The sequence below is a fragment of the Euleptes europaea genome, chromosome 13 (assembly GCF_029931775.1).
Source record: "Euleptes europaea isolate rEulEur1 chromosome 13, rEulEur1.hap1, whole genome shotgun sequence".
Lineage (NCBI taxonomy): Eukaryota > Metazoa > Chordata > Lepidosauria > Squamata > Sphaerodactylidae > Euleptes > Euleptes europaea.
This window is the reverse complement of record NC_079324.1, coordinates 50461749-50482269: the sequence shown is the minus strand read 5'-3', so window position 1 is coordinate 50482269 and position 20521 is coordinate 50461749. Positions and strand designations below refer to the sequence as shown.

The window sequence follows — 20521 nt, the reverse complement described above, 5'->3', positions numbered from 1 at the left end:
CAGCGGAGCTAGAAAAGAGGAAGCCATCTAACTGCCCCCGCCAACCCATTCACAAAATTAAACAAACATCTGTCGATAAGAGCAGTTAGTGGTTAGAACGGCAGACCAGGACAGATGGGGAGACATCTAGAAGGAGAAAGCAACTGCTGCTGGACATCTGTTGTAGATAGTTGGAAAGTTCTAAAGATGGAACTCATTCAAGCCCAACCTTGTTATGCCCATTTATTTATTTTATTTACAATGTTTATATCCCACCTTCCTGCCCAATCAAGGCCACGAAGGCAGCTAGGAGTAAAAATGGTATTTTATTGTGTGTGTGTGTGCGTGTTAAGTGCCGTCAAGTCACCTCCGACTCATGGCGACCCTATGAATCAATGACCTCCAAAATGTCCTATCTTTGACAGCCTTGCTCAGATATTTCAAATTGAGGGCTGTGGCTTCCTTTATTGAGTCAATCCATCTCTTGTTGAGTCTTCCTCTTTTCCTGCTGCCCTCAACTTTTCCTAGCATGACTGTCTTTTCTAGTGACTCTTGCCTTCTCATAATGTGACCAAAATACGATAGCTTCAGTTTAGTCGTTTTAGCTTCTAGGGTCAGATCAGGCTTGATTTGATCTAGAACCCACTAATTTGTTTTTTTGCCAGTCCACGGTATCCGTAACACTCTCCTCCAACACCACATTTCAAAGGAATCTACTTTCTTCCTATCAGCTTTCTTCAATGTCCAGCTTTCACACCCAAACATAGGTAATACGAAATACAATAGCATGAATTAACTTAATCTTGGTGGTCAGTGAGACATGCTTACACTTCAGAAGTATTTTATTGGACTTTCTCATGTCTCATTCTGAGAAATAGCAATCTCATCATTTCTTTCTTCTGCTATTGAAGGCACAAGAACAACGATCTGCTGCGGCAACCCAAACGTCAACAGGGATCGAAGCTGTATCTTTCTTCATTAAAAATAGTGTTCTAGTGCAAAGTTACTGCTTGTCCTTTCTCCCCAGTGGTTGTCTGTGGTAAAAAACTATTGTTGTGTATTGTCTAGGTTGTTGTACGGGGCCCATCTCAAAGCTGTGACTGGAAGCCATTTATGTGAGGCAAGAATGAATCGAGACGCTGGCAGACCACACAGTGCCATTGGATATTGTGCTATCATAACCATTCACCGCCTAGATTTTCCTGCCTGGACAAGAAATGCAAGAGGTGAATGCTCATATTAGCACCTTATCCAAAGATGCGTGGATTCCCCTGCCTGCCTTGGGCAGGTTCCCTGGAGAAGCAGCATAGACATGTTCCAAATAAATGAATAAACAAACTTGCCCATCAGGTTCCCTTTTGCTTCAGACATGTTCTCTGCTTGCCGCTTTCTGCATCCCACATTACTGTGGCGTGCGGCATAGATCACTCTGCCTTGGAACAGGGGCTGGAGGAGATTACCACTGGCACCTTCCGCAAAACTGCAAGGGGATATGTTCAATTGACCTGTCTATAAAAGGAAGTGATGGGGTAAATGGTACAAAAATGTGATGAATGTCTAGACCTTGCCTTTTCAACAGGACTCAGAAGAGAATCATAGAATCAGAGTTGGAAGGGACCACCAGGGTCATCTAGTCCAACCCCCTGCACAATGCAGGAATTTCACAACTACCTCCCCCCACACACACCCAGTGACCCCTACTCCATGCCCAGAAGATGGCCAAGATGCCCCCTTCTCATGATCTGCCTAATGTCATAGAATCAGCATTGCTGACAGATGGCCATTTAGCCTCTGCTTAAAAACCTCCAGGGAAGGAGAGCTCACCACCACCTCCCGAGGAAGCCTGTTCCACTGAGGAACCGCTCTAACTGTTAGAAATTTCTTCCTAATGTCTGGATGGAAACTATTTTGATTTAATTTCAACCCGTCGGTTCTGGTCCGACCTTCTGGGGCAACAAAAAACAACTCGGCACCCTCCTCTATATGATAGCCCTTCATGTACTTGAAGATGTACTTGAAGATGCACATGATCTGAGATGGTCACTTGTTTATGGATTATATCTATTTTTATTTATTTATTTGGATTTTTAGGCTGCTCTTCCAGGCTAGGTCTGGCTCAGAGCGGCTTACAACCATTTAAAACAATTAAAACAGCCATAAGTTAAAATAAAACTATCAACATTAATAAAAACCTAAGTCCCTTCCATGATAACCTACTACCAAATAGCAGAATAACAACAAAATAAGACAATTCAATAGTGGGAAGCACAGCAGAAGCGGGTAAGAGGAGGGGGGGGGGAAGCCAGAAGGAAACTGTCGTTGTCCTCAACCATATGCCTGGTAGAACAACTGAGTTTCACGGGTCCTGTGGAACTGTTTCAGAACCTCACTGGGCATAGTATCCACCAGGCTGGGGCCAGAGCCGAGAAGGCCCTGGCCCAGGACAGATGGATATTTTTCAGGCCAGGGATCTCTGTACCTTTAAAAGGTGCATAGCAGGCAAAAAATAAAAATAAAAATCAATGACTGAAATCGTTTCAGCATAAAGGTGCGGCAACAGAAGTTTCCTCTGAAGGTGTGATTATATGGATTAGTAAGAGCTCCCTCACTCTTTGTTTCCATCCAGTCTCCCTGGTGACTCACAATGCAATCCTATGCAAACTCACTCCAGTTGAAGCCCCTATCCTGATTCAGTCCCATGAGAGGAAACCCATTGATAGAGATGAGCAGCCTTCCATTACCAACTGCTTTTTCATTGCACACCCCATCTGTCCAGCGGGTTCCTAGATCACTTTGTGCTGACAGGAAATCAGCCCTCTTCTGGGGAATCCTGTTGTATCTTGGGACAGCTGTGTTTGACTTAGGGTTGCCAACCCCCAGGTACTAGCTGGAGATCTCCTGCTATTACAACTGATCTCCAGCTGATAGAGACCTGTTCACCTAGAGAAAATGGCCCCTTTGGCAATTGGGCTCTATGGCATTGAAGTCCCACCCTTCCCCTTTGGCATTTGGACTCTATGGCATTGAAGTCCCTCCCCAAACCCCTCCCTCCTTAGGCTCTGCCCCCAAAACCTTCTGCTGGTGGCGAAGAAGGATCTGGCAACCCTAGCTTGACTCTAATTAATGGCTCTCTTGGGCACTTATGCTTTTAGCAGCCATGTAGCCAGAATTTTTATGATGAGCAGAGACTTTAAGAATGCACTGAGAAATGTCAGTTGGCAATCCTACAGGCCATCCACAGCAACATATATACAGCATGATCCTGCTTTTTCAGCTTTCTTGCCGTTTTCAGATTTATAGTGGACCTAAATACTGGCAATCTGCATGCTTTCCTTTTCAGGAGAAGCCAGAAGATGGCAGCAGAACCCAAGAGATGGGATGAAAGCTCTTCTAGTGGTCCCTGTTAAAAATAATTGTGGATATAGGGAAGGCACAGAAGTATCCTGCAGAAGTCACACCTACGTGCAGTTTCCATTTCTTCCAACACACATAGCACAGACAGTCCTGGGCATCCTTAGGGTTGCCAGGTCGCTTGCCCACCAATCCATCGGCTGGCTCAGGAGCGGGGATCGCAAGTGCATGCCAACCTCCGGGTACTAGCTGGAGATCCCCTGCTATTACAACTGATCTCCAGGTGATAGAGACCAGTTAACCTGGAGAAAATGGCTGCTCTGGCAATTGGACTCTATGGCACCAAAGTCCCTCCCCTCCCCAAACCCCGCCCTCCTCAGGCTCCACCCCAAAAACCTCCCGCCGGTAGTGAAGAGGGACCTGGCAGCCCTACCTGTGAAGTAGGTTAGGCTGAAAGAGAAAGTGACTGGCCCAAAGCCACCCAGCAAACTTCAGAGGCCAAGTGGGGCTTTGAATCTGGGTCTCACAGCAGCTAGTCTGCCTCTAACCACTACACCACTTTGGCTCAAGTTCCTATTTCAGCAATGAAATACCAAAATACAAGTCTTGCAAACTTGCTAAGACTCAACAGTATGCAAGTTAGCAGACGGACCATTTCCAAAAGCAGTAACAGATGAGAACACCTAGGCAGGCTAAGCTAACTCAACACCTGTGATGTGACGAGAATCCATCTGCGGAGGCGTAATGCAGTCGTAGCAGTGCTCCTGAGGAATGCAAAGCCAGCAGATCTCTTGTTGCCTGGCTCATATCCCCACCTAGTGCATCTGATCAGAACTGCCTTTTTGGCATTTCCAGAGTTGCTTTTAAACCTACGGCTTGCGGAGGGAGGGCTTCCTGCCTAAGAGAAACCTGAAGATGGCAGCGGTGCCAAAGAGATATCAGCAGAAGCCGGTCATTCCATTCCAGCTTCTGCCTCCAAATAAAAGTGGGGATGGGGAAAAGGCCCAAAGGCATGCAGTTTTCAGGGTCTAGGGTTGCCAGCTGCCAGGTAGTAGCAGGAGATCTCCTGCTAGTTCAACTGATCGCCAGCCGATAGAGATCGGATTGCCTGGAGAAAAGTGGCCGCTTTGGCAATTGAACTCTATGGCATTGAAGTCCCTCCCCTCCCCAAACCCCACTTTCCTCAGGCTCCACCCCAAAAATCTCCGCTGTTGGCGAAGAGGGACCCGGCAACCCTATCAGGGCCTGGGGTTTCTCTGGAATTGACACAGCACCGTAGGAGACACCGATGGGGGTTTTAATACAGTTTTTTCTCCCACTACTGCTCTGAGTGGCGGTGGGCAAGAGCAGCTGCCTAAGGGAGGCCTCCTGCCATAGTATGAGGCATGGGGGGAGGGGGGAAAGGCACCACTGTACTAATATCAACAGATAGAGAACTCAGTACAGGAGCGAGACATACAACAAGGTGCAAAAGTGCAAACTTTATATGCTACAGACATACAACAAGGTGCAAAAGTGCAAACTTTATATGCATGGCAGCCCTGGGCCACAGATGGTAGGGTGAAGTGAGCAGGAAGCTGCTTAGCTAGCCTTGCATCTCAACAGTATAAAACAAGAAACCTCCTTAACCTCCTCCAAACCTTTATGGGATAATTGAGAAGAGGGTTGGAGGTATAGGTGCCTCAGGGGCAGATGTCCAGCATGTGAGCATGGTATAGTGGTTAGGAACAGTGGTTTGGAGCGGTGGACTCTGATCTGGAGAACCGGGTTTGATTCCTCACTCCTCCACAGGAGCGGCGGACTCTAATCTGGTGAACTGGATTTGTTTTCCCACCCCTACCCATGAAGCCACCTGGGTGACCTTGGGCTAGTTACAGCTTTCGTAGAGCTCTCTCAGCCCCACCTACCTCACAGGGCAGTTTATGAGGCAAGATGATGCTTAGGGAATCATCAGAAACAATGTGCCACGTGCTTCTGTGAGAATCGTTAGAATTCGTGAGAATCGTGGGCTGCAGCCACACTTGGTTGAATCTTGCACTTTTGTGGCACCAAAGCAGTCTTTTGCAACTGGATGGCCTTGTCCTCAGAGGAAAAACTCCGTATGCAAATGATTGCCATGGCATAATGTTAGTGCAATAGCCAACAATGTGTGAATGTGCCCACCACTCCTGGCATCACTGCAACTCATCTTTCCTCCATGCCAATGGCATGTCCTGATGCTAACCTCCCAAGGAAGGGATGTGTAGGGCAATTGAAACGGACTGTTTTCTAAGAAGAGAACCCCCTCAAGAGAATCAGAGAGCCGGCCTGGTGTGCTGGTTAAGAGCGGCAGATCTGGAGAACCGGGACTGACTCTGATCCTCTGCTCCTCCACATGAGCGGCAGACTCTAACCTGAAGAAATGGGTTCAGTTCCCCACTCCTCCACATCAAGCCTGCTGGGTGACCTTGGGCTAGTCACAGTTCTCTCAGAACTCTGTCAGCCTCACTTATCTCACAAGGTGTCTGTTGGGGGGGTCATTGTAAGCTGCTTTTGAGACTCCTTTTGTTAGAGAAAAGTGGGGTATTAAAACCAACTCCTCCTCCTCCTCCTCCTCCTCTTCTTCTTCTCCTCTCACCCTCCTAGCTGTCCATCTCCAGATGTTACCTTGGGGACTCAGCAGCCCCAGGGATAAGATCAGACCAGCCTATCATTGCCTAGACCACATCCCCATCTAGTGCATGTGCTCTGAACTGCCATGCCAGCATTTCCAAACTATATTTAAACCAAACGTTTGCAGTGGGATAACTTTCCTGCCTAGGAGAAGCCTGAAGATGGCAGCAAAGCCAAAGAAATATGAACAGGAAGACACCCTTTGGGCTTCCACCTCCAAATGAAACTAGGGAATAAGGGAAGGCAAACAGTCAGTCACCAGCAGAGGTCTTTTCAGTGCTGGTATGTTTGTACTGATAGAACTAACGGTGCTTACTCCTGAAAACTGGTAGTGTGCGTCAGCTAAGGACTTTCCCTTGTCCTTAGTGTGTATTGATTCATATTAATTAGAAAACATATGTAAACTAATGAAAGCAGACAGCTGGAACCCCCTCTTCATTTCTCATAGCGTCTTCCAAAGCTGGAAAGGATCGGCCCTTTTACGGATCTCCAGCTGTTCTGACTGTGCTGAGAATGGAAGGACAGTTAAATGCTGCTAACTAATGAACACACATGAAGCTGCCTGGATCAGATTTGGTGCTTTGACCTCAGCAGGTGCTTGTAAAAAGTTACCTCCCAGTGGAAATAATGATAAAATGATGCATTCTACCCAGAGTTCGATGTTGTCAGCAGCTGTGGGCATTTGCGCAGCATGCATAACTCAGGACCCCTTTTAGGAAACAGTAGGGGAGGTTTTTGTCTCAGTTCCCCATGTGATTATATCACCGTGGCAAGCACTGCTGTGCCAGGTCGCACAGTAATAATCAGCCTCGTCTTCTGCCAGGGCCCCCGCGATGGTTAAATAGCCGGTGCTGCCTGAAGCGTCTTTGGACCCAGAGAAACGAGAGGGGAGTCCGGGGCCCAGGTACTTGTTGGAATCTGTGAAATAACTTAAGAGCCAGCGTGGAGAATCCCCAGGCTTCTGCTGGTACCAAACCACATGGGCAACGAAGCTGGATCCGCTGCTTATGGCACAGGAGAGCTTCACGGTGTTCCCTGGTGACACGGATGTTGATGGCGGCTGAGACAGCGTTGGCTGAGAGTCTGAACCTGGAAAAAAGAACACGGCAGAAATTGTCACGTACTTTTCCACTCATCAGCTGCAGACAGCGGCGATTTTAATGTGTCTTTCACCAGCTCTTACCAGTGCACCATATAACTAATGGGGTCACGATGGCAGCCCAGAACATGGTGAAGAGGTTTAGGGCTCCGATAAGAAAATGAAATGGAACCGACAATACTGGAAGTCCCTTCTCTTCCACCCTCTTCTTTATCCCTTCTTTATCCATCCCTAGTGTGGAGGTGTGGCGTCTCTACTCCACCTTCATGTTAATGAGCTCGAGTCTCAATGGTCCTGCTTAAAGGAAGGGGGTGCCATTCTTTGGTGCATTGTTTTTCTCTCATTTTATTGTTTTTCTTCTTCAGTTTTTCACAAGTGTATTTGTTTTAAATATGCCAATGTCTATTTATAATTTTGCGAATGCCAGTTATTAAGGGGGTATACTGAAATGAAGCAGTTAGTTTAGATGTCTGTTTTTTAGAGCGGGAGAACATTTGATCACGTATCTGCTCATCAGCCCGTTTTTTAGCAGAATCAATTACTTGTACAGGATACCCTCTATTAACTATTAATCTGGAGAACAGAGTTTGATTCCTCCACATGGAGCCAGCTGGGTGACCTTGGGCCAGTCACAGTTCTCTTTGAACTCTCTCAGCCCCACCTACCTCACAAGGTGCCTCTCTTATACACATAGGGTTGCCAACCTCCAGGTAATAGCAGAAGATCTCCTGCTATTACAACTGATCTCCAGCCGATAGAGATCAGTTCACCTGGAGAAAATGTCTGCTTTGGCAATTGAACTCTATGGCATTGAAGTCCCTCCCTTCCCAAACCTTGCCCTCCTTAGGCTCTGCCCCAAAAATCTCCCGCCGATAGCGAAGAGGGACCTGGCAACCCTATATACGTACAAGGCCAAAATGTTTCTGTTCACCCACCCACTTTTAGCCCGGTTTGCTGGGAATGAGGGTGGGCTATAAATATAAGGAATAAATAAAATAAAGGAAAAATAAAACATAAGCCAGTGGTCCCTTAAAGACCAACAACATTTCTTTCAACATGAGCTTTTTGTGAGCCACTGCTCACTTATGTGAATTCAAGCTCAGTGGTATGTCAGGAAGATGGATGTCAGGAAGATTTAAGCAAGTCCCCCAAAATGAGACTTCCTCGACATGTTAGGATCCTTTGATCCTAACATACACGCAGCCCAAAGAGCATTTCCACATAGATTCAATGAGAATTAAACCAGGGGAAAAAAGCATCTCCTGATGCAAATGAGGATAACATGATTCTCCAAGAGTGTGATGCTCTGCATGGCTTTCTGCATCATCCCTGCAGCCAATTTTGGCACCTTTAAGAAACAACAGGGGAGGTTTTTGTCTCAGTTCCCCATTTGGTTGTATCGCTGTGGCCAGAACCGTTGGACCAGGATGCACAGTAATAATCAGCCTCGTCTTCTGCCAGGGCACCCACAATGGTTAAATAGCCGGCGCTGCCTGAAACGTCTTTGGAAGCAGAGAAACGAAGGGGGACTCCAGAGCCCCGGCTCCTGCTGGAATCTGAATAATAATATACGAGAAATCTTGGGGGATTCCCAGGCTTCTGCTGGAACCAGTACAGATCATGACTACTGAAGCTGAACCCAGTGCCCGTGAGACAGGAGAGCTTCACCGTGTCCCCTGGTGACACAGATGCCGATGGGGGCTGAGTGAGCACAGGCCGAGAGTCTGAACCTGGAAGAAAGAATACGGCAGAAATTGTCACGTACTTTCCGCTCATCTGCTGCAGACCTCAGCCATTTTAATGTGGGTTTCGCCAGCTCTTACCAGTGCACCATATAACTAATGGGGTCACAATGGCAGCCCAGAACATGGTGAAGAGGTGTAGGGCTCCGCTACGAAAATGAAATGGAACCCACAATATGGGAAGTTCCCTTCTCTTCCACTCGCTTCTTTATCCATCCAGTATCTAGAGGCGTGGCATCTCCACTCCACCTTCATGTTCATCAGCTCGAAACTGATTGGTCCTGCTTAAAGGAAGGGTGTGTCATTCTTTGGTGCATGTGCTTCTCTCTCGTTTTAACATTTGTTTTCTTCTTCAGTTCTTTGCGAGGAAAATTGTTTTGAAGAGATTATATATAAATCAGGCAAACTGCACTATACTTTGCTGGGTAGACTTTGTGTTGAAAAGCACGAAAGCGCATACCCTACCAGAAAATATTTTTGTTAGTCTTTAAGGTGCTGCTGGACTCTCGCCCTTTTTGACTACTGCAAACAGACTAACACGGCTACCCACTGTGAATTATCTTTGTGTTGAAATGTTTTGGATCATGGATGAGTTTGATGGGCACGAGCATGCTGTTCATTGCGAATTGTCTCATATCCATAAAAGCACTACTTAGGGGTAATATGTAGAGGTCCCATAAGGAGCTCGGGGAAGGGGAAACCCCATCCTCCACAGGGCCCCACTTCCTTACCTGTTCCTCAGTGCCCCATGGCCATCTTTCTTTCACCCAACCATCTCTTTGCCTTTCTGACCTGGTGCTTGTCTGTATTAGAGTATGATAATGTAAAAACGACTTACAGCGCTTTCCTGAGCTCTAAGGGCAAAAGCCCTTAGGAGGCCAGGAAGGCGTTGTGACAGTGCCCGGGCCCCCCAAGCTGGTGTCTGGGCAACTTATGCTGGCATTAGTGGCCCGAACGCCAGTGGGAAGGCCCGGACGCTGGTTGCTAGCCACTGCTGCGGCAGCGCCGTCCCGGGACACCAACGGGGCCTTCTGCCAACGTTCGAACGCCGTCAAAGGCCGCACCAGCGTCCCAGGAGGCATTCCCGGTGCATTCTGACACTGGGCTGGGGAAGGAGCTGCCGTTAGGTGGCTTCCTAAGCCCTTTCGAGCCGGGAACACTTTTGGGTTTTTTGGCAAGATACACCATCTTTTTAGGTGGTGTATCTCATGTGCAACCCTATGAGGGTTGCATGGATTTTTGCTGCTGCAAGGAGGTTTCGGCAGAGCTGAAACCTCCTTTGGAGGCAGTGCAGCCGCGTTGCCTCCAAAAACCAGCGCAAGCATTCCACTCAGGAATGCACTGTCAGTGGCTGGTTACCCACAGGTTAACCATTGCATAGACTGAGCTTCTTGAATTAATCATTTGGACTTTTGCCCTATTGTTTGGCAAGAATTAAACCAATCAAGGCTTTCCAGATGAACATAAGAGCATAGACCTTAATTATATTCAACAATGCTTGTATTGGATGCCTTTCAATTATGAATAATAATTGAGCGTTCTTTTTCTTTTCTTTTTTTCCATTGCACTTTAATATTCATGGTGTGCTTTCACTTCAGGAAGCTTTGGTTGATCTGAGACAACTTCCTTTTTTAGCTTCAACATGTACTCACTTCAGACGTCTCCCCCTTAGGGAATATAAAAAGGCATTCTTGTCGTGCTACCCCATAAGACAGTATCACTGTGACACACGCTACTATGCCATACAGCACAATAATAATCAGCCTCATCTTCTGCCAGGGCTGCCGCGATGTTTAAATAGCAGATGTTGCTGGATGTATCTTTGGAACCAGAGAACCGAGTGGGGACCTCAGAGCCGTGATCCTTGCTGGAATCTGAATAATAGCGTAAGAGGAATTTTGGGGGATTCCCCGGCTTCTGCTGGTACCAGTACACGCTGTAGCCACTGATGCTGTTCCCACTGGCCATGACGCAGGAAAGTTTTACTGTTTTCCCTGGTGACACTGATGTTGCCTGAGGTTGAGATACTATAGACTGAGAGCCAGAACCTGGAAGAAATACCCGAGAAGGTGTGAAATTCCAGTTAAGAGTCCCTTGCAAGTACAAAGGCACTTGCAAAGTTGGGTATGCCTAATTTGCCTAGGATCAGACTCTTAATATACCAGAAAGGACCATCTTCTCCCCGTCCCCCTTTCTCACCCATGCAGCACGTTCCCACTAGGACAACCAGAAGGGTCCACAACATGGCGAAGAGGGTTTCGCCTTCTTTGCTCTTGAAGGAAAAAAGTCACCAGATATGGAATAAACAGAGTAGTCAGCCTTACTTATACTCTGAAAGGAAATGAGGCAGAACCTCATTTCTGTTCATCGGTCCTCACCCCATTGGTTCTTTTGATCACTGAGCTGATCATGTGACAGGGAGAGCCACCCTTTTTCAAATGATATCCTTTGACTTTGTAAGCCCTCTCTCTGGCATATTTGAACTCAGACTAGTGTTATAATGAGGGAAAACGTATTGTGACAGGGTCAAGATGTTGGTTGAATTCTTTCAGCCATGCGACCAAACTCATTACTTGAAATGTGTTCAGGGGACTCCCCTAAACACCATTTTGGGACATAGGCCCTCACTGTACAATTTTGATTCTTCGATAAGTGTACAAAAATCTTGTTTAGTGAATAGTCAGGAATAATGATCACTGCTTTTCATAGGGTTGCCAGGTCCCTCTTCACCACCGGTAGAAGGTTTTTGGGGTGGAGTCTGAGGAGGGCGGGGTTTGAGGAGGGGAGGTACTTCAATGCCATAGAGTCCAATTGCCAAAGCGGCCATTTTCTCCAGGGGAACTGAACTCTATTGGCTGGAGATCACTTGTAATAGCAGGAGATCTCCAGCTACTACCTGGAGGTTGGCAACCCTAGCTTTTCAGGACTTTGGAAGTGGACTTTTTGTAGATCAAAGTTTTGGATTCATCCAAAGTGCAACATCCACTTCTCTCATGCTTCTTATCAGAGGTGCCATGATAGGCATCAGAAGTGGCGTGGTGGGTCATCAGGGAGATAAAGGTCAGAAAAGTGTTGAATGAAGATAAGACAACAAAGTTCAAAGGCCTGCTCTAATTTTTTTGGGGGGTGGAGTCTGAGAAGGGTGGGGTCTAGGGTTGCCAGGTCCCTCTTTGCCACCAGCAGGAGGTTTTTGGGGCACAGCCTGAGGAGGGCAGGGTTTGAGGAGGGGAGGGACTTCAATGCCATAGAGTCCAATTGCCAAAGCAGCCATTTTCTCCAGGGGAGCTGAACTCTATTGGCTGGAGATCACTTGTAATAGCAGGAGATCTCCAGCTAAAACCTGGAGGTTGGCAACTCTATGAATCAGAGCCCAGGTCATGAGTGGTTAGAGTAGACATTTAAAGCCTACTGAAGCCCAATTTGGTTTAGGGCAGATCTATGAGGACGGCCCCCCCTCCTGCCTGCTGCCTCCCCTATATCTTGTTTCTGCATCAAAGCACAACACTGCCAGGTGCACCTGCCCAGGCTTCTGATGGAACCAGACCACCTTGTAGCTACTGAGGCTGAACCCCAGGGCCACCGCCCAGGAGAGTTTCACTTTGGTCCCTGGAGACATTGATGGTTACGGTTGCTCAGACAACACAGGCGGCTAAAGTTTGGGAAAAGAGTATTGCAAACATTGTCATCTCCTTTTTCCTTGTCAGCTACTCACAGTTTAGCAGTACTGCAAATTTAACGTGCTCCCACTGGACTATTTAAGATGGTCTGTTCTTTGCAGAGGGATGCTTCCCTCTATCTTTATGTAGGGTTGGATCCAGACCAAGTTTTCTGCTCACGATAGGCACTTCCGTCATCAGAACAGAACTTTCCTGCCTATTGGTCTCCTGCTACAGCCCACTGTATGTGTGTAAAGCGCTGGCAAGTCACAGCTGACTTAGGGCTACCCCTGATGGGGTTTTCAAGGCAAGAGACTAACAGAGGTGGTTTGCCAGTGCTTTTCTCTGCATAGTGACCCTGGTATTCCTTGGTGATCTCCCATCCAAATACTAACCAGGGCTGACCCTGCTTAGCTTCTGAGGTCTGACGAGATCGGGCTATACATGCTGCCTTCCCTGCTGCAGCCCATTGACCACCTCCAAATGCTGCTTCTGCAAGACAAGAGACCCCCCGGAATGGCATGAGGGTCAAATTGAGGGGAGGGGTCTGCGACAGGAAGGGGGAATGGACAGAAATTACACCTCCCTTCTGTTAGCAAAAAAATTAATGTGGATCTAACCTAAGGTGTTTTAGATTCCCTTCCAAAGCAGATGAAATGTAACTACACATATAATTTGGTCCTAAGCAGAGTTACACTCTTCTAAGCCCCTGAAAAGTTGTGCTGCTATGTGATTAGCGCCACTGACTATGCTTGAAGTTTAGGAGGAAGGTTTTTAAAAGCAGTCAAAAGCACATTCTTCAGTTGCAGTGTGACCACATGTATGTATATAATCTGTCATGCCCTGGGTTTCAGTCTTGACTGTGCCTTGAATTGCTAGGTGGCTTAAAACAAGGCAGTCTCTCTCAGGGTCCCATCTGCAATAGAAGAAGAAGAAGAAGAGGAGGAGTTGGAGTTGGTTTATACATGCCAACTTTCTCTACCACTTAAGGAAGAATCAAAGTGGCTTACAATCACCTGCCCTCCCCCTCCCCACAACAGACACCCTGTGAGTTAGGTGGGGTTGAGAGAGCTCTAAGAGAGCTGTGACTAGCCCAATGTCACCCAGCTGGCATTATGTGAAGGAGTGGGGAAACCAACCCAGTTCACCAGAGTCCACTTCTCATGTGGAGAAATGGGGAATCAAACCAGGTTCTCCAGATCAGAGTCCACCGCTCTTAACCACCATATCACACTATACCAATATGGGGATAATAATTCTTGCCTACCTTACAGGGGCGTTTGGAGAACAAGATGATGGCTTTGAAGTGTTTTGAACACCCCAGGCATTGTGATGAATAAGCATTATTATGAATAGCATGAAAGCAGGTTCTGGGAATGAACTACGGTGAACCTGGATATCAACCAGCCAAAACAGAGTATGCAGTGAGAGGCAACTAACGTGCCTCAGAATTGCAAGAAGCCGAAATCTCAGCAACAAACAAAAACGAGGTTTTCTTGAATCACAATAGCATGTCCTCTCAATATATGCACAACCCAAAGCACATTTCCACATAGATGCAGTGGAAGTTAACTGTTTCAAAGGTCACCTCCCAGTGGGAGTTATTTAACATGATGCTAACCAAAGCATAATTAATAGTTTTAGCAGCTCCACTGGGTTCCTTGCACAACATGCTCAGTTGTGGCCCCTTCAGGGACTAGCAGAGGCAGTTTTTGTCTCAGTTCCCCATCAGATCTCATCACTGTGATAAGGACCACTGCTGTGCCATCTTCCGCAGTAGTAATCCGCTTCATCTTCCGCCAAGACTCCTGCTATTGATAAATAAACTGTGCTGCTTGTTATATTTATGGAAGCAGAGAAACGAGAGGGGACTCCAGGACTCTGGTGTTTGTCAGAATCTGAGAAATATTTCAGCAGGAATCGTGAGGATTTCCCAGGCTTCAGCTGGTACCAACCCAAATACCTATTGAAACCGCTGCTCAAGACACAGGGAAGCGTCACTGTGTCTCCCAATAATACAGAAGCAGATGGTGGCTGAGACAATGCAGGTTGCTGGGAGCTGGAACCTGGGAAAAGAATGTTGCAGAATTTGTCACATCCATCCTGCGGCATCACCTGCAGTCACCCTAGGAACTTTTTTTTTTTTAAAAATGTGTATTTCATGTGGTCTTACCTGTGCTCCATATCACTAATAGGCCAATAATGGAAGCCCAGAACATGGTGGTTTAGGGCTCCAGTGAGAAAATGAAATAGCAACTGCATGTTGGGACGATGATAAGTGACTGTGCTTTATGTCCAGTTTGTGGAGGTGGAGCATCTCTGCTCCACCTTCATGCTAATCGGCACTCATCTGATTGGTCCTGGTTAAAGGAAGGGCATGCCCTTCCATGAGTTTGATAGCTAGATCAGGATGACGATAAAAACCCAGTGTTCTTTGGGATTGCGGGAAGTCATGAGTTCAGCAACTCCATGAAATGACTGAGTGCTCCAGTCATATTCCATTTACACATAGATCTCAAATCTATGGCTGGACTGTAAAAAGTCTCCTCTAAGTGGGGAAGAAATGGAAACCAGCATGGGGTAGTGGTTAAGAGCGGCGGACTACAATCTGGAGAATCGGGTTCAATTCCCCACTCCTCCACATGAAGCCTGCTGAGTGACCTTGCCTGGCAGGTGTGGCTCCAAAGAAAACCCTGGGTGTCATTTTTTTTTTTTTTTTGCTTATGTGTAGATTGAGGTGGTGAGTTACTCTTTGGGAGAACAGGCTGGAGATCTCCTGCTATTACAACTGATCTCCAGGTGATAGAAATTAGTTCCCCTGGAGAAAGTGGCCGCTTTGGCAATCGGACTCTATGGCATTGAAGTCCTCCCCTCCAATCCCAAACTTCTCAGACTCCACCCCCAAAATTTCCAGGTATTTCCCAACCAGGAGCTAGCAACACTGTGCTGGACACATGTTACTTCAGCAGCCTGAGTAGCCTAGAATAGCCTGAGCTTGTTGGAATTTGGAAGCTAAGCAGGGTTGGCCATGGTTAGTACCTGGATGGGAGACCAGCAAAGGAATCCAGGGTTGCTACGCAGAAGAAGGCAATGGCAAACCAGCTCTGCTCATCTCTTCCTTGAAAACTTCTTGAAGGGTTGCTGTAAGACAGTTGCAACTTGACAGCACTTAATTATTATTGTTATGTCACCTTAGGATTGCTGTGCATGCTCCACTCACAACCATTTTAATATACAGTGTGGTGTGAGTGTGATGTAGTGGTTAAGAGTGGTGGTTTGGAGCGGTGGACTTTAATCTGGAGAACCAGGCTTGATTCCCCACTCCTCCACATGAGCGGTGGACACTAATCTGGTGAACTGGATTTGTTTACCCACGCCTACCCATGATGCCAGCTGGGTGACCTTGGGCTAGTAACACTCTCTCAGCCCCACTTACCTCACAGGGTGTCTGTTGTGGGGAGGGGAAGGGAAGGTGATTGTAAACTGGTTTGATTCTTCCTTAGGTGGTAGAGAAAGTCAGCATATAAAAGCCAATTCTTCTTCTTCTTCTTCTTCTTCTTCTTCTTCTTCTTCTTCTTCTTCTTCTTCTTCTTCTTCCTCCTCCTCCTCCTCCTCCTCTTCCTCCTCCTCCTCCTCCTCCTCCTCTTCCTCCTCCTCCTCCTCCTCCTCCTCCTCCTAACATAAGAACATAAGAAAAGCCCTGCTGGATCAGACCAAGGCCCATCAAGTCAAGCAGTCTGTTCACACAGTGGCCAACCAGGTGCCTCTAGAAGCCCCCAAACAAGATGACTGCAGCAGCACCATCCACAGCACAGCACAGCACACCTAATATATTTGGCATGCTCCTCTGATTCAGGAGAGAATAGGTATGCAATGATGAGTATTCATTTTAACTAGTATCCATTAATACCCCTCTCCTCCATGAACATGGCCACTCCCCTCTTAAAGCCAAGTTGGTAGCCATCACCACATCCTGGGGCAGGGAGTCCCACAATTTAACTATGTATTGTGTGAAGAAATACTTCCTTTTATCAGTTTTGAATCTCTCACCCTCCTCCTCCTCCTCCTCCTCCTCCTCCTCCTCCTCCTCCTCCTCCTTCTTCTTCCCCCCAAATGGGTTGACTCTAGATAGACTCTTCCCAGTGGGAGAGAACTGGAGTATGACTTTAATACCAAGTCTCAATGGGTTTAATACCTCTCTTCATTGCTTACACACCCAGTTCAGGTTCCCTTAGGGAAGGGTAGCAGAGGTTTTTGTCTCGCTTCTTCATCGGGTTGTATCACTGTGACAAGCTCCGCTGGACCAATATGCACAGTAATAATCAGCCTCGTCTTCTGCCAGGACCCCCGTGATGGTTAAATAGCAGGTGTTTCCAGATGAGTCTTTGGACCCAGAGAAACGAGAGGGGAGTCCAGACGCCTGGCCCTTGCTGGAATCTGAATAATAATATAAGAGGTATCTTGGGGGATTCCCAGGCTTCTGCTGGTACCAGGACACAGTATAGCCACTGATCCCGGAACAGGAGAGTTTCATTGTGCCCCCTGGTGCCACTGATACTGATGGTGGCTGAGATGGTGCAGACTGTGCATTTGAACCTGGAAAAAGGAAAAGTATAGAAATCATCATACTCAGCTTGCACATGCGGCACACGGCTAACCAGTGATTACATTCTGGATTTCCCCTGTTCTTACCTGTGTAGCAGATCACTAAAAGGATAACAAGTGGAGGCCAGAGCATGGTGAGGAGATCTGAGGCCCCAACAAGCAATAAAAATAATGCTCACAATACTGGAAGTTGTTCAAATATTTCCCCTTTATATAAAGATCCTGCCTGTGAAGGCGGAGGAACTTCTTCCCACCTTCATGTCAATCTGCTGCGTTCCGATTGGTTCTAAGAAGCATGGGTATACTTGATTACAAGACATGCTATCCTGAGACGAATGGCACTGGTTTCATGGTCAGGTTGTTTTCCTTCCATTGCATGTGAATTGTAGCAAGTCTTACTCGGGCCTGACCTTGTACCTCATTATGGCACCTCAGATGAGGAGATTTAGAATTCTGCTTAAGTTCTGATGCTTTGAAAGAGGTTTTCGCTATTGTGACCCAATGTAGAGAACCCCCTAATAATGTCCAAGTTTGTACATGGTGTGGAAAGTTTGAATAAAATCCTTGGGAATTTGAAAGATTCAAAACAGATAAAAGGAAGTATTTCTTCACACAATGCATAGTTAAATTGTGGAACTCCCTGCCCCAGGATGTGTTGATGGCTGCCAGCTTGGAAGGCTTTAAGAGGGAAGTGGATATGCTCATGGAGGAGAGGGCTATCCGTGGCTACTGGTAAAAATGAATACTAGCCATGATGCTTAACTATTATCTCTAGAATCAGAGGACCATGCCTATTATATTAGGTGCTGTGAAACACAGGCAGGAATTTTGAATTTTGACATCGTGGGTCAAACAAGACAATATCAAGGGAGATCCATGGATGGAACTTGCAAGAAAAAGTGGCAGCCATGGATAGAGTTGCCAGCTCTGGGTTGGGAAATACCTGGAGATTTTGGGGATGGAGCCTGAGGAGGGCGGGGTTTGGAGAGGGGAGGGACCCCAGCAGGGTATACTGCCATAGTCTCCACCCTACAAAGCAGCCATTTGCTCCAGGAGAACTGATCTTGGTCATCTGGAGATCAATTGTAATAGCGGGAGATCTCCACGTGTCATGTGGAGGTTGGCAACCCTAGATATACAATCTCACCCTGGATCTATCTTTGATTTATTTTGTATGCCCATAGGAGCTAAAAAAGCTGTTTTATCACTTTGATGGTAGGGAGGTTGATTGATATAAAAGGCACATGTGTCTGATGACATAAGTGACTCTTTTGGATGAGGTTTTATTGGGTTCACATAAGCCTTTGGACCCAGAAATGGTTTTCACATAGATCCAACAAAGGATGGCAATTAAAAAATTCCTTGCAATGTTGAAAGATTGTAATAGACCTCTGACCAAAGTTCAAAAGGGAACAGCCCAAAGGAAGTCTACTCAGGATCCTACTCAGGTCTATTCAATGGAGTTTACTTGCAGGAAAGTATTTTGCACTGTTAGAACCTGTGATGGTGTCTCTGCACCACCTCTCAAAAATAACAGTCAATTTTGATGCTCCCTCAAAGCTCTTTTTAAAAAATGTGACTTTAAAAATGCCTATTCATGGTCCCGACACAAAAAGAGAAATCCCACCCCCCACTCTCCTGCTCCTTCATTCCTGTTTGCATAGCCATTACCATTTGCATAGCTAACGCGCCTCTGTTGTTTTGCATGGTTCCTTGAGGGGGATTCTTCCCGGCAAACACCACAGGTTGCGTTAAATGGGCTCTTTAGTAATGCGAAGCAGGTATGCGCTGGCTTCACAGTCACTTTCGGAATGACGGTTCAGCGTGCAAAATTCAAAAAGATATGCAGGGCAATTCAGCCTGGAACGTGCTGCTAATTACCATGCAAAAATGGCCGGAGAATATTGCCTCACGTCACCATTTGACCAGGTCACTGTGGAAAGTGTTGTGCTCAGCACTTCAGGAGTTACCTTTGGTAATCTATACCTTATGAACATTTGCAGTGTCGCAAATATTGCTGTACATATATTTGGTAAGAGAGAATGCATTTTTTTTAAATCCTCTGAAAACTGGTGGAGAGAATGGAGGAAAAGGGATGGGCATTATAACAAAATGAAATGAACTTTGGAACACAAAACCAAACACACCTTAAAGGGAAAAAAATGCACATCTCTTTTTATTAGCACTGATGTGGCCTCTGCCAGCGTGGTGTAGTGGTTAAGAGCAGTGGACTGTGATCTGGAGAACCGGGTATGATTTCCCACTCCTCCACATGAGTGGCAGACGCTAATAATCTGGTGAACCGGTGGACGCTAATAATCTGGTGAACCGGGTTGGTTTCCCCACTCTTCCACATGAAGCCATCTGGGTGACCTTGGGCTCGTCACAGCTCTCTCAGCCTCACCTACCTCACGCGGTGTCTGTTGTGGGGAGAGGAAGGTGATTGTAAGCTAGTTTGATTCTTCTTCTTCTTCTTCTTCTTCTTCTTCTTCTTCTTCTTCTTCTTCTTCTTCTTCTTCTTCTTCTTCTCTTCTTCTCCTCTGCATTCAATACATGCACAATTCAAGCCCCTTAGGGAATATTAGCAAAGGACGTTTTTGCCTCACTTCCCCATCTGACTGTGTCATGGTGATAAACATCCGAATGCCCTACCAAACAGTAATAATCAGCCTCATCTTCAGGCAGGGCTCCTGCGATGTTTAAATGACAAGTATTGCTGGATGTATCTTTGGAAGCAGAGAAACGAGTGGGGACTCCAGAGACCAGGCCCTTGTTGGCATCTGAGTGATACCAAAGTATGAATCTTGGGGGACCCCCAGGTTTCTGCTGATACCAGTTCACATAGAAGCCACTGATGCTGAACCCAGAGGCCACGACGCAGGAGAGTTTTGCTGTGTTCCCCAGTGACGCGGATACAGATTGTGGTTGTGACAGCGCAGGATGCTGAGGGTTTGAACCTGGAAGAAGGAAGAACATAGTCAAAACTGTCATGCTCACATTACTCGTCAGGTGCACTGACCGTAATAATAATTCTACTGTGTTTTACCTGTGCACCACTTTACTAAAAGGCTAACAACAGGAAGCCAGAACATTGTGGTGAGATCTGAAGTCCAACGAGAAAAGGAAATGAGTCCCACCACCTTGGAAGTTCTGATAATAACAAACCGTTTATATAGGGTGGGACATCAGTCCAAGCTCTGCCTTCATGATAACAATCACCCATCTGATTGGTTCTTAAGATTACAGGCACATTTAAAGTCAGCATGGAGGATTGGTTGAAGCTTCCTTCTGCCCTCATAGTCGTTTCAATTGTTCTTGAATTTTTCCAATTGTTGGGTTGGACTGGATGTTATCTTTGAACACGATGTTTTGGGGAAACTGTATATATCTATAACCAAAATGACATGTTGGTTCTTAGCGTCCTGCAATGTGCATCA

The 20521-nt window shown here is 46.6% G+C and overlaps 1 protein-coding gene across 1 annotated transcript in view; it reads right to left on the bottom strand.

The window, feature by feature from the left end:
• The window catches only part of LOC130485923 (immunoglobulin mu heavy chain-like), a 61545-nt gene extending 50477 nt beyond the window's left edge, over positions 1 to 11068 (bottom strand). The window contains exons 1-4 of the mRNA XM_056859065.1: positions 11023 to 11068; positions 10511 to 10871; positions 8905 to 8972; positions 8497 to 8811 (exon numbers count right to left, since the gene is read on the bottom strand). Of these exons, the coding sequence (XP_056715043.1) occupies positions 8497 to 8811; positions 8905 to 8972; positions 10511 to 10871; positions 11023 to 11068 (790 nt within the window). The remainder of the gene's footprint in view (positions 1 to 8496; positions 8812 to 8904; positions 8973 to 10510; positions 10872 to 11022) is intronic.
• Between the last annotated feature and the right edge of the window lie 9453 nt (positions 11069 to 20521).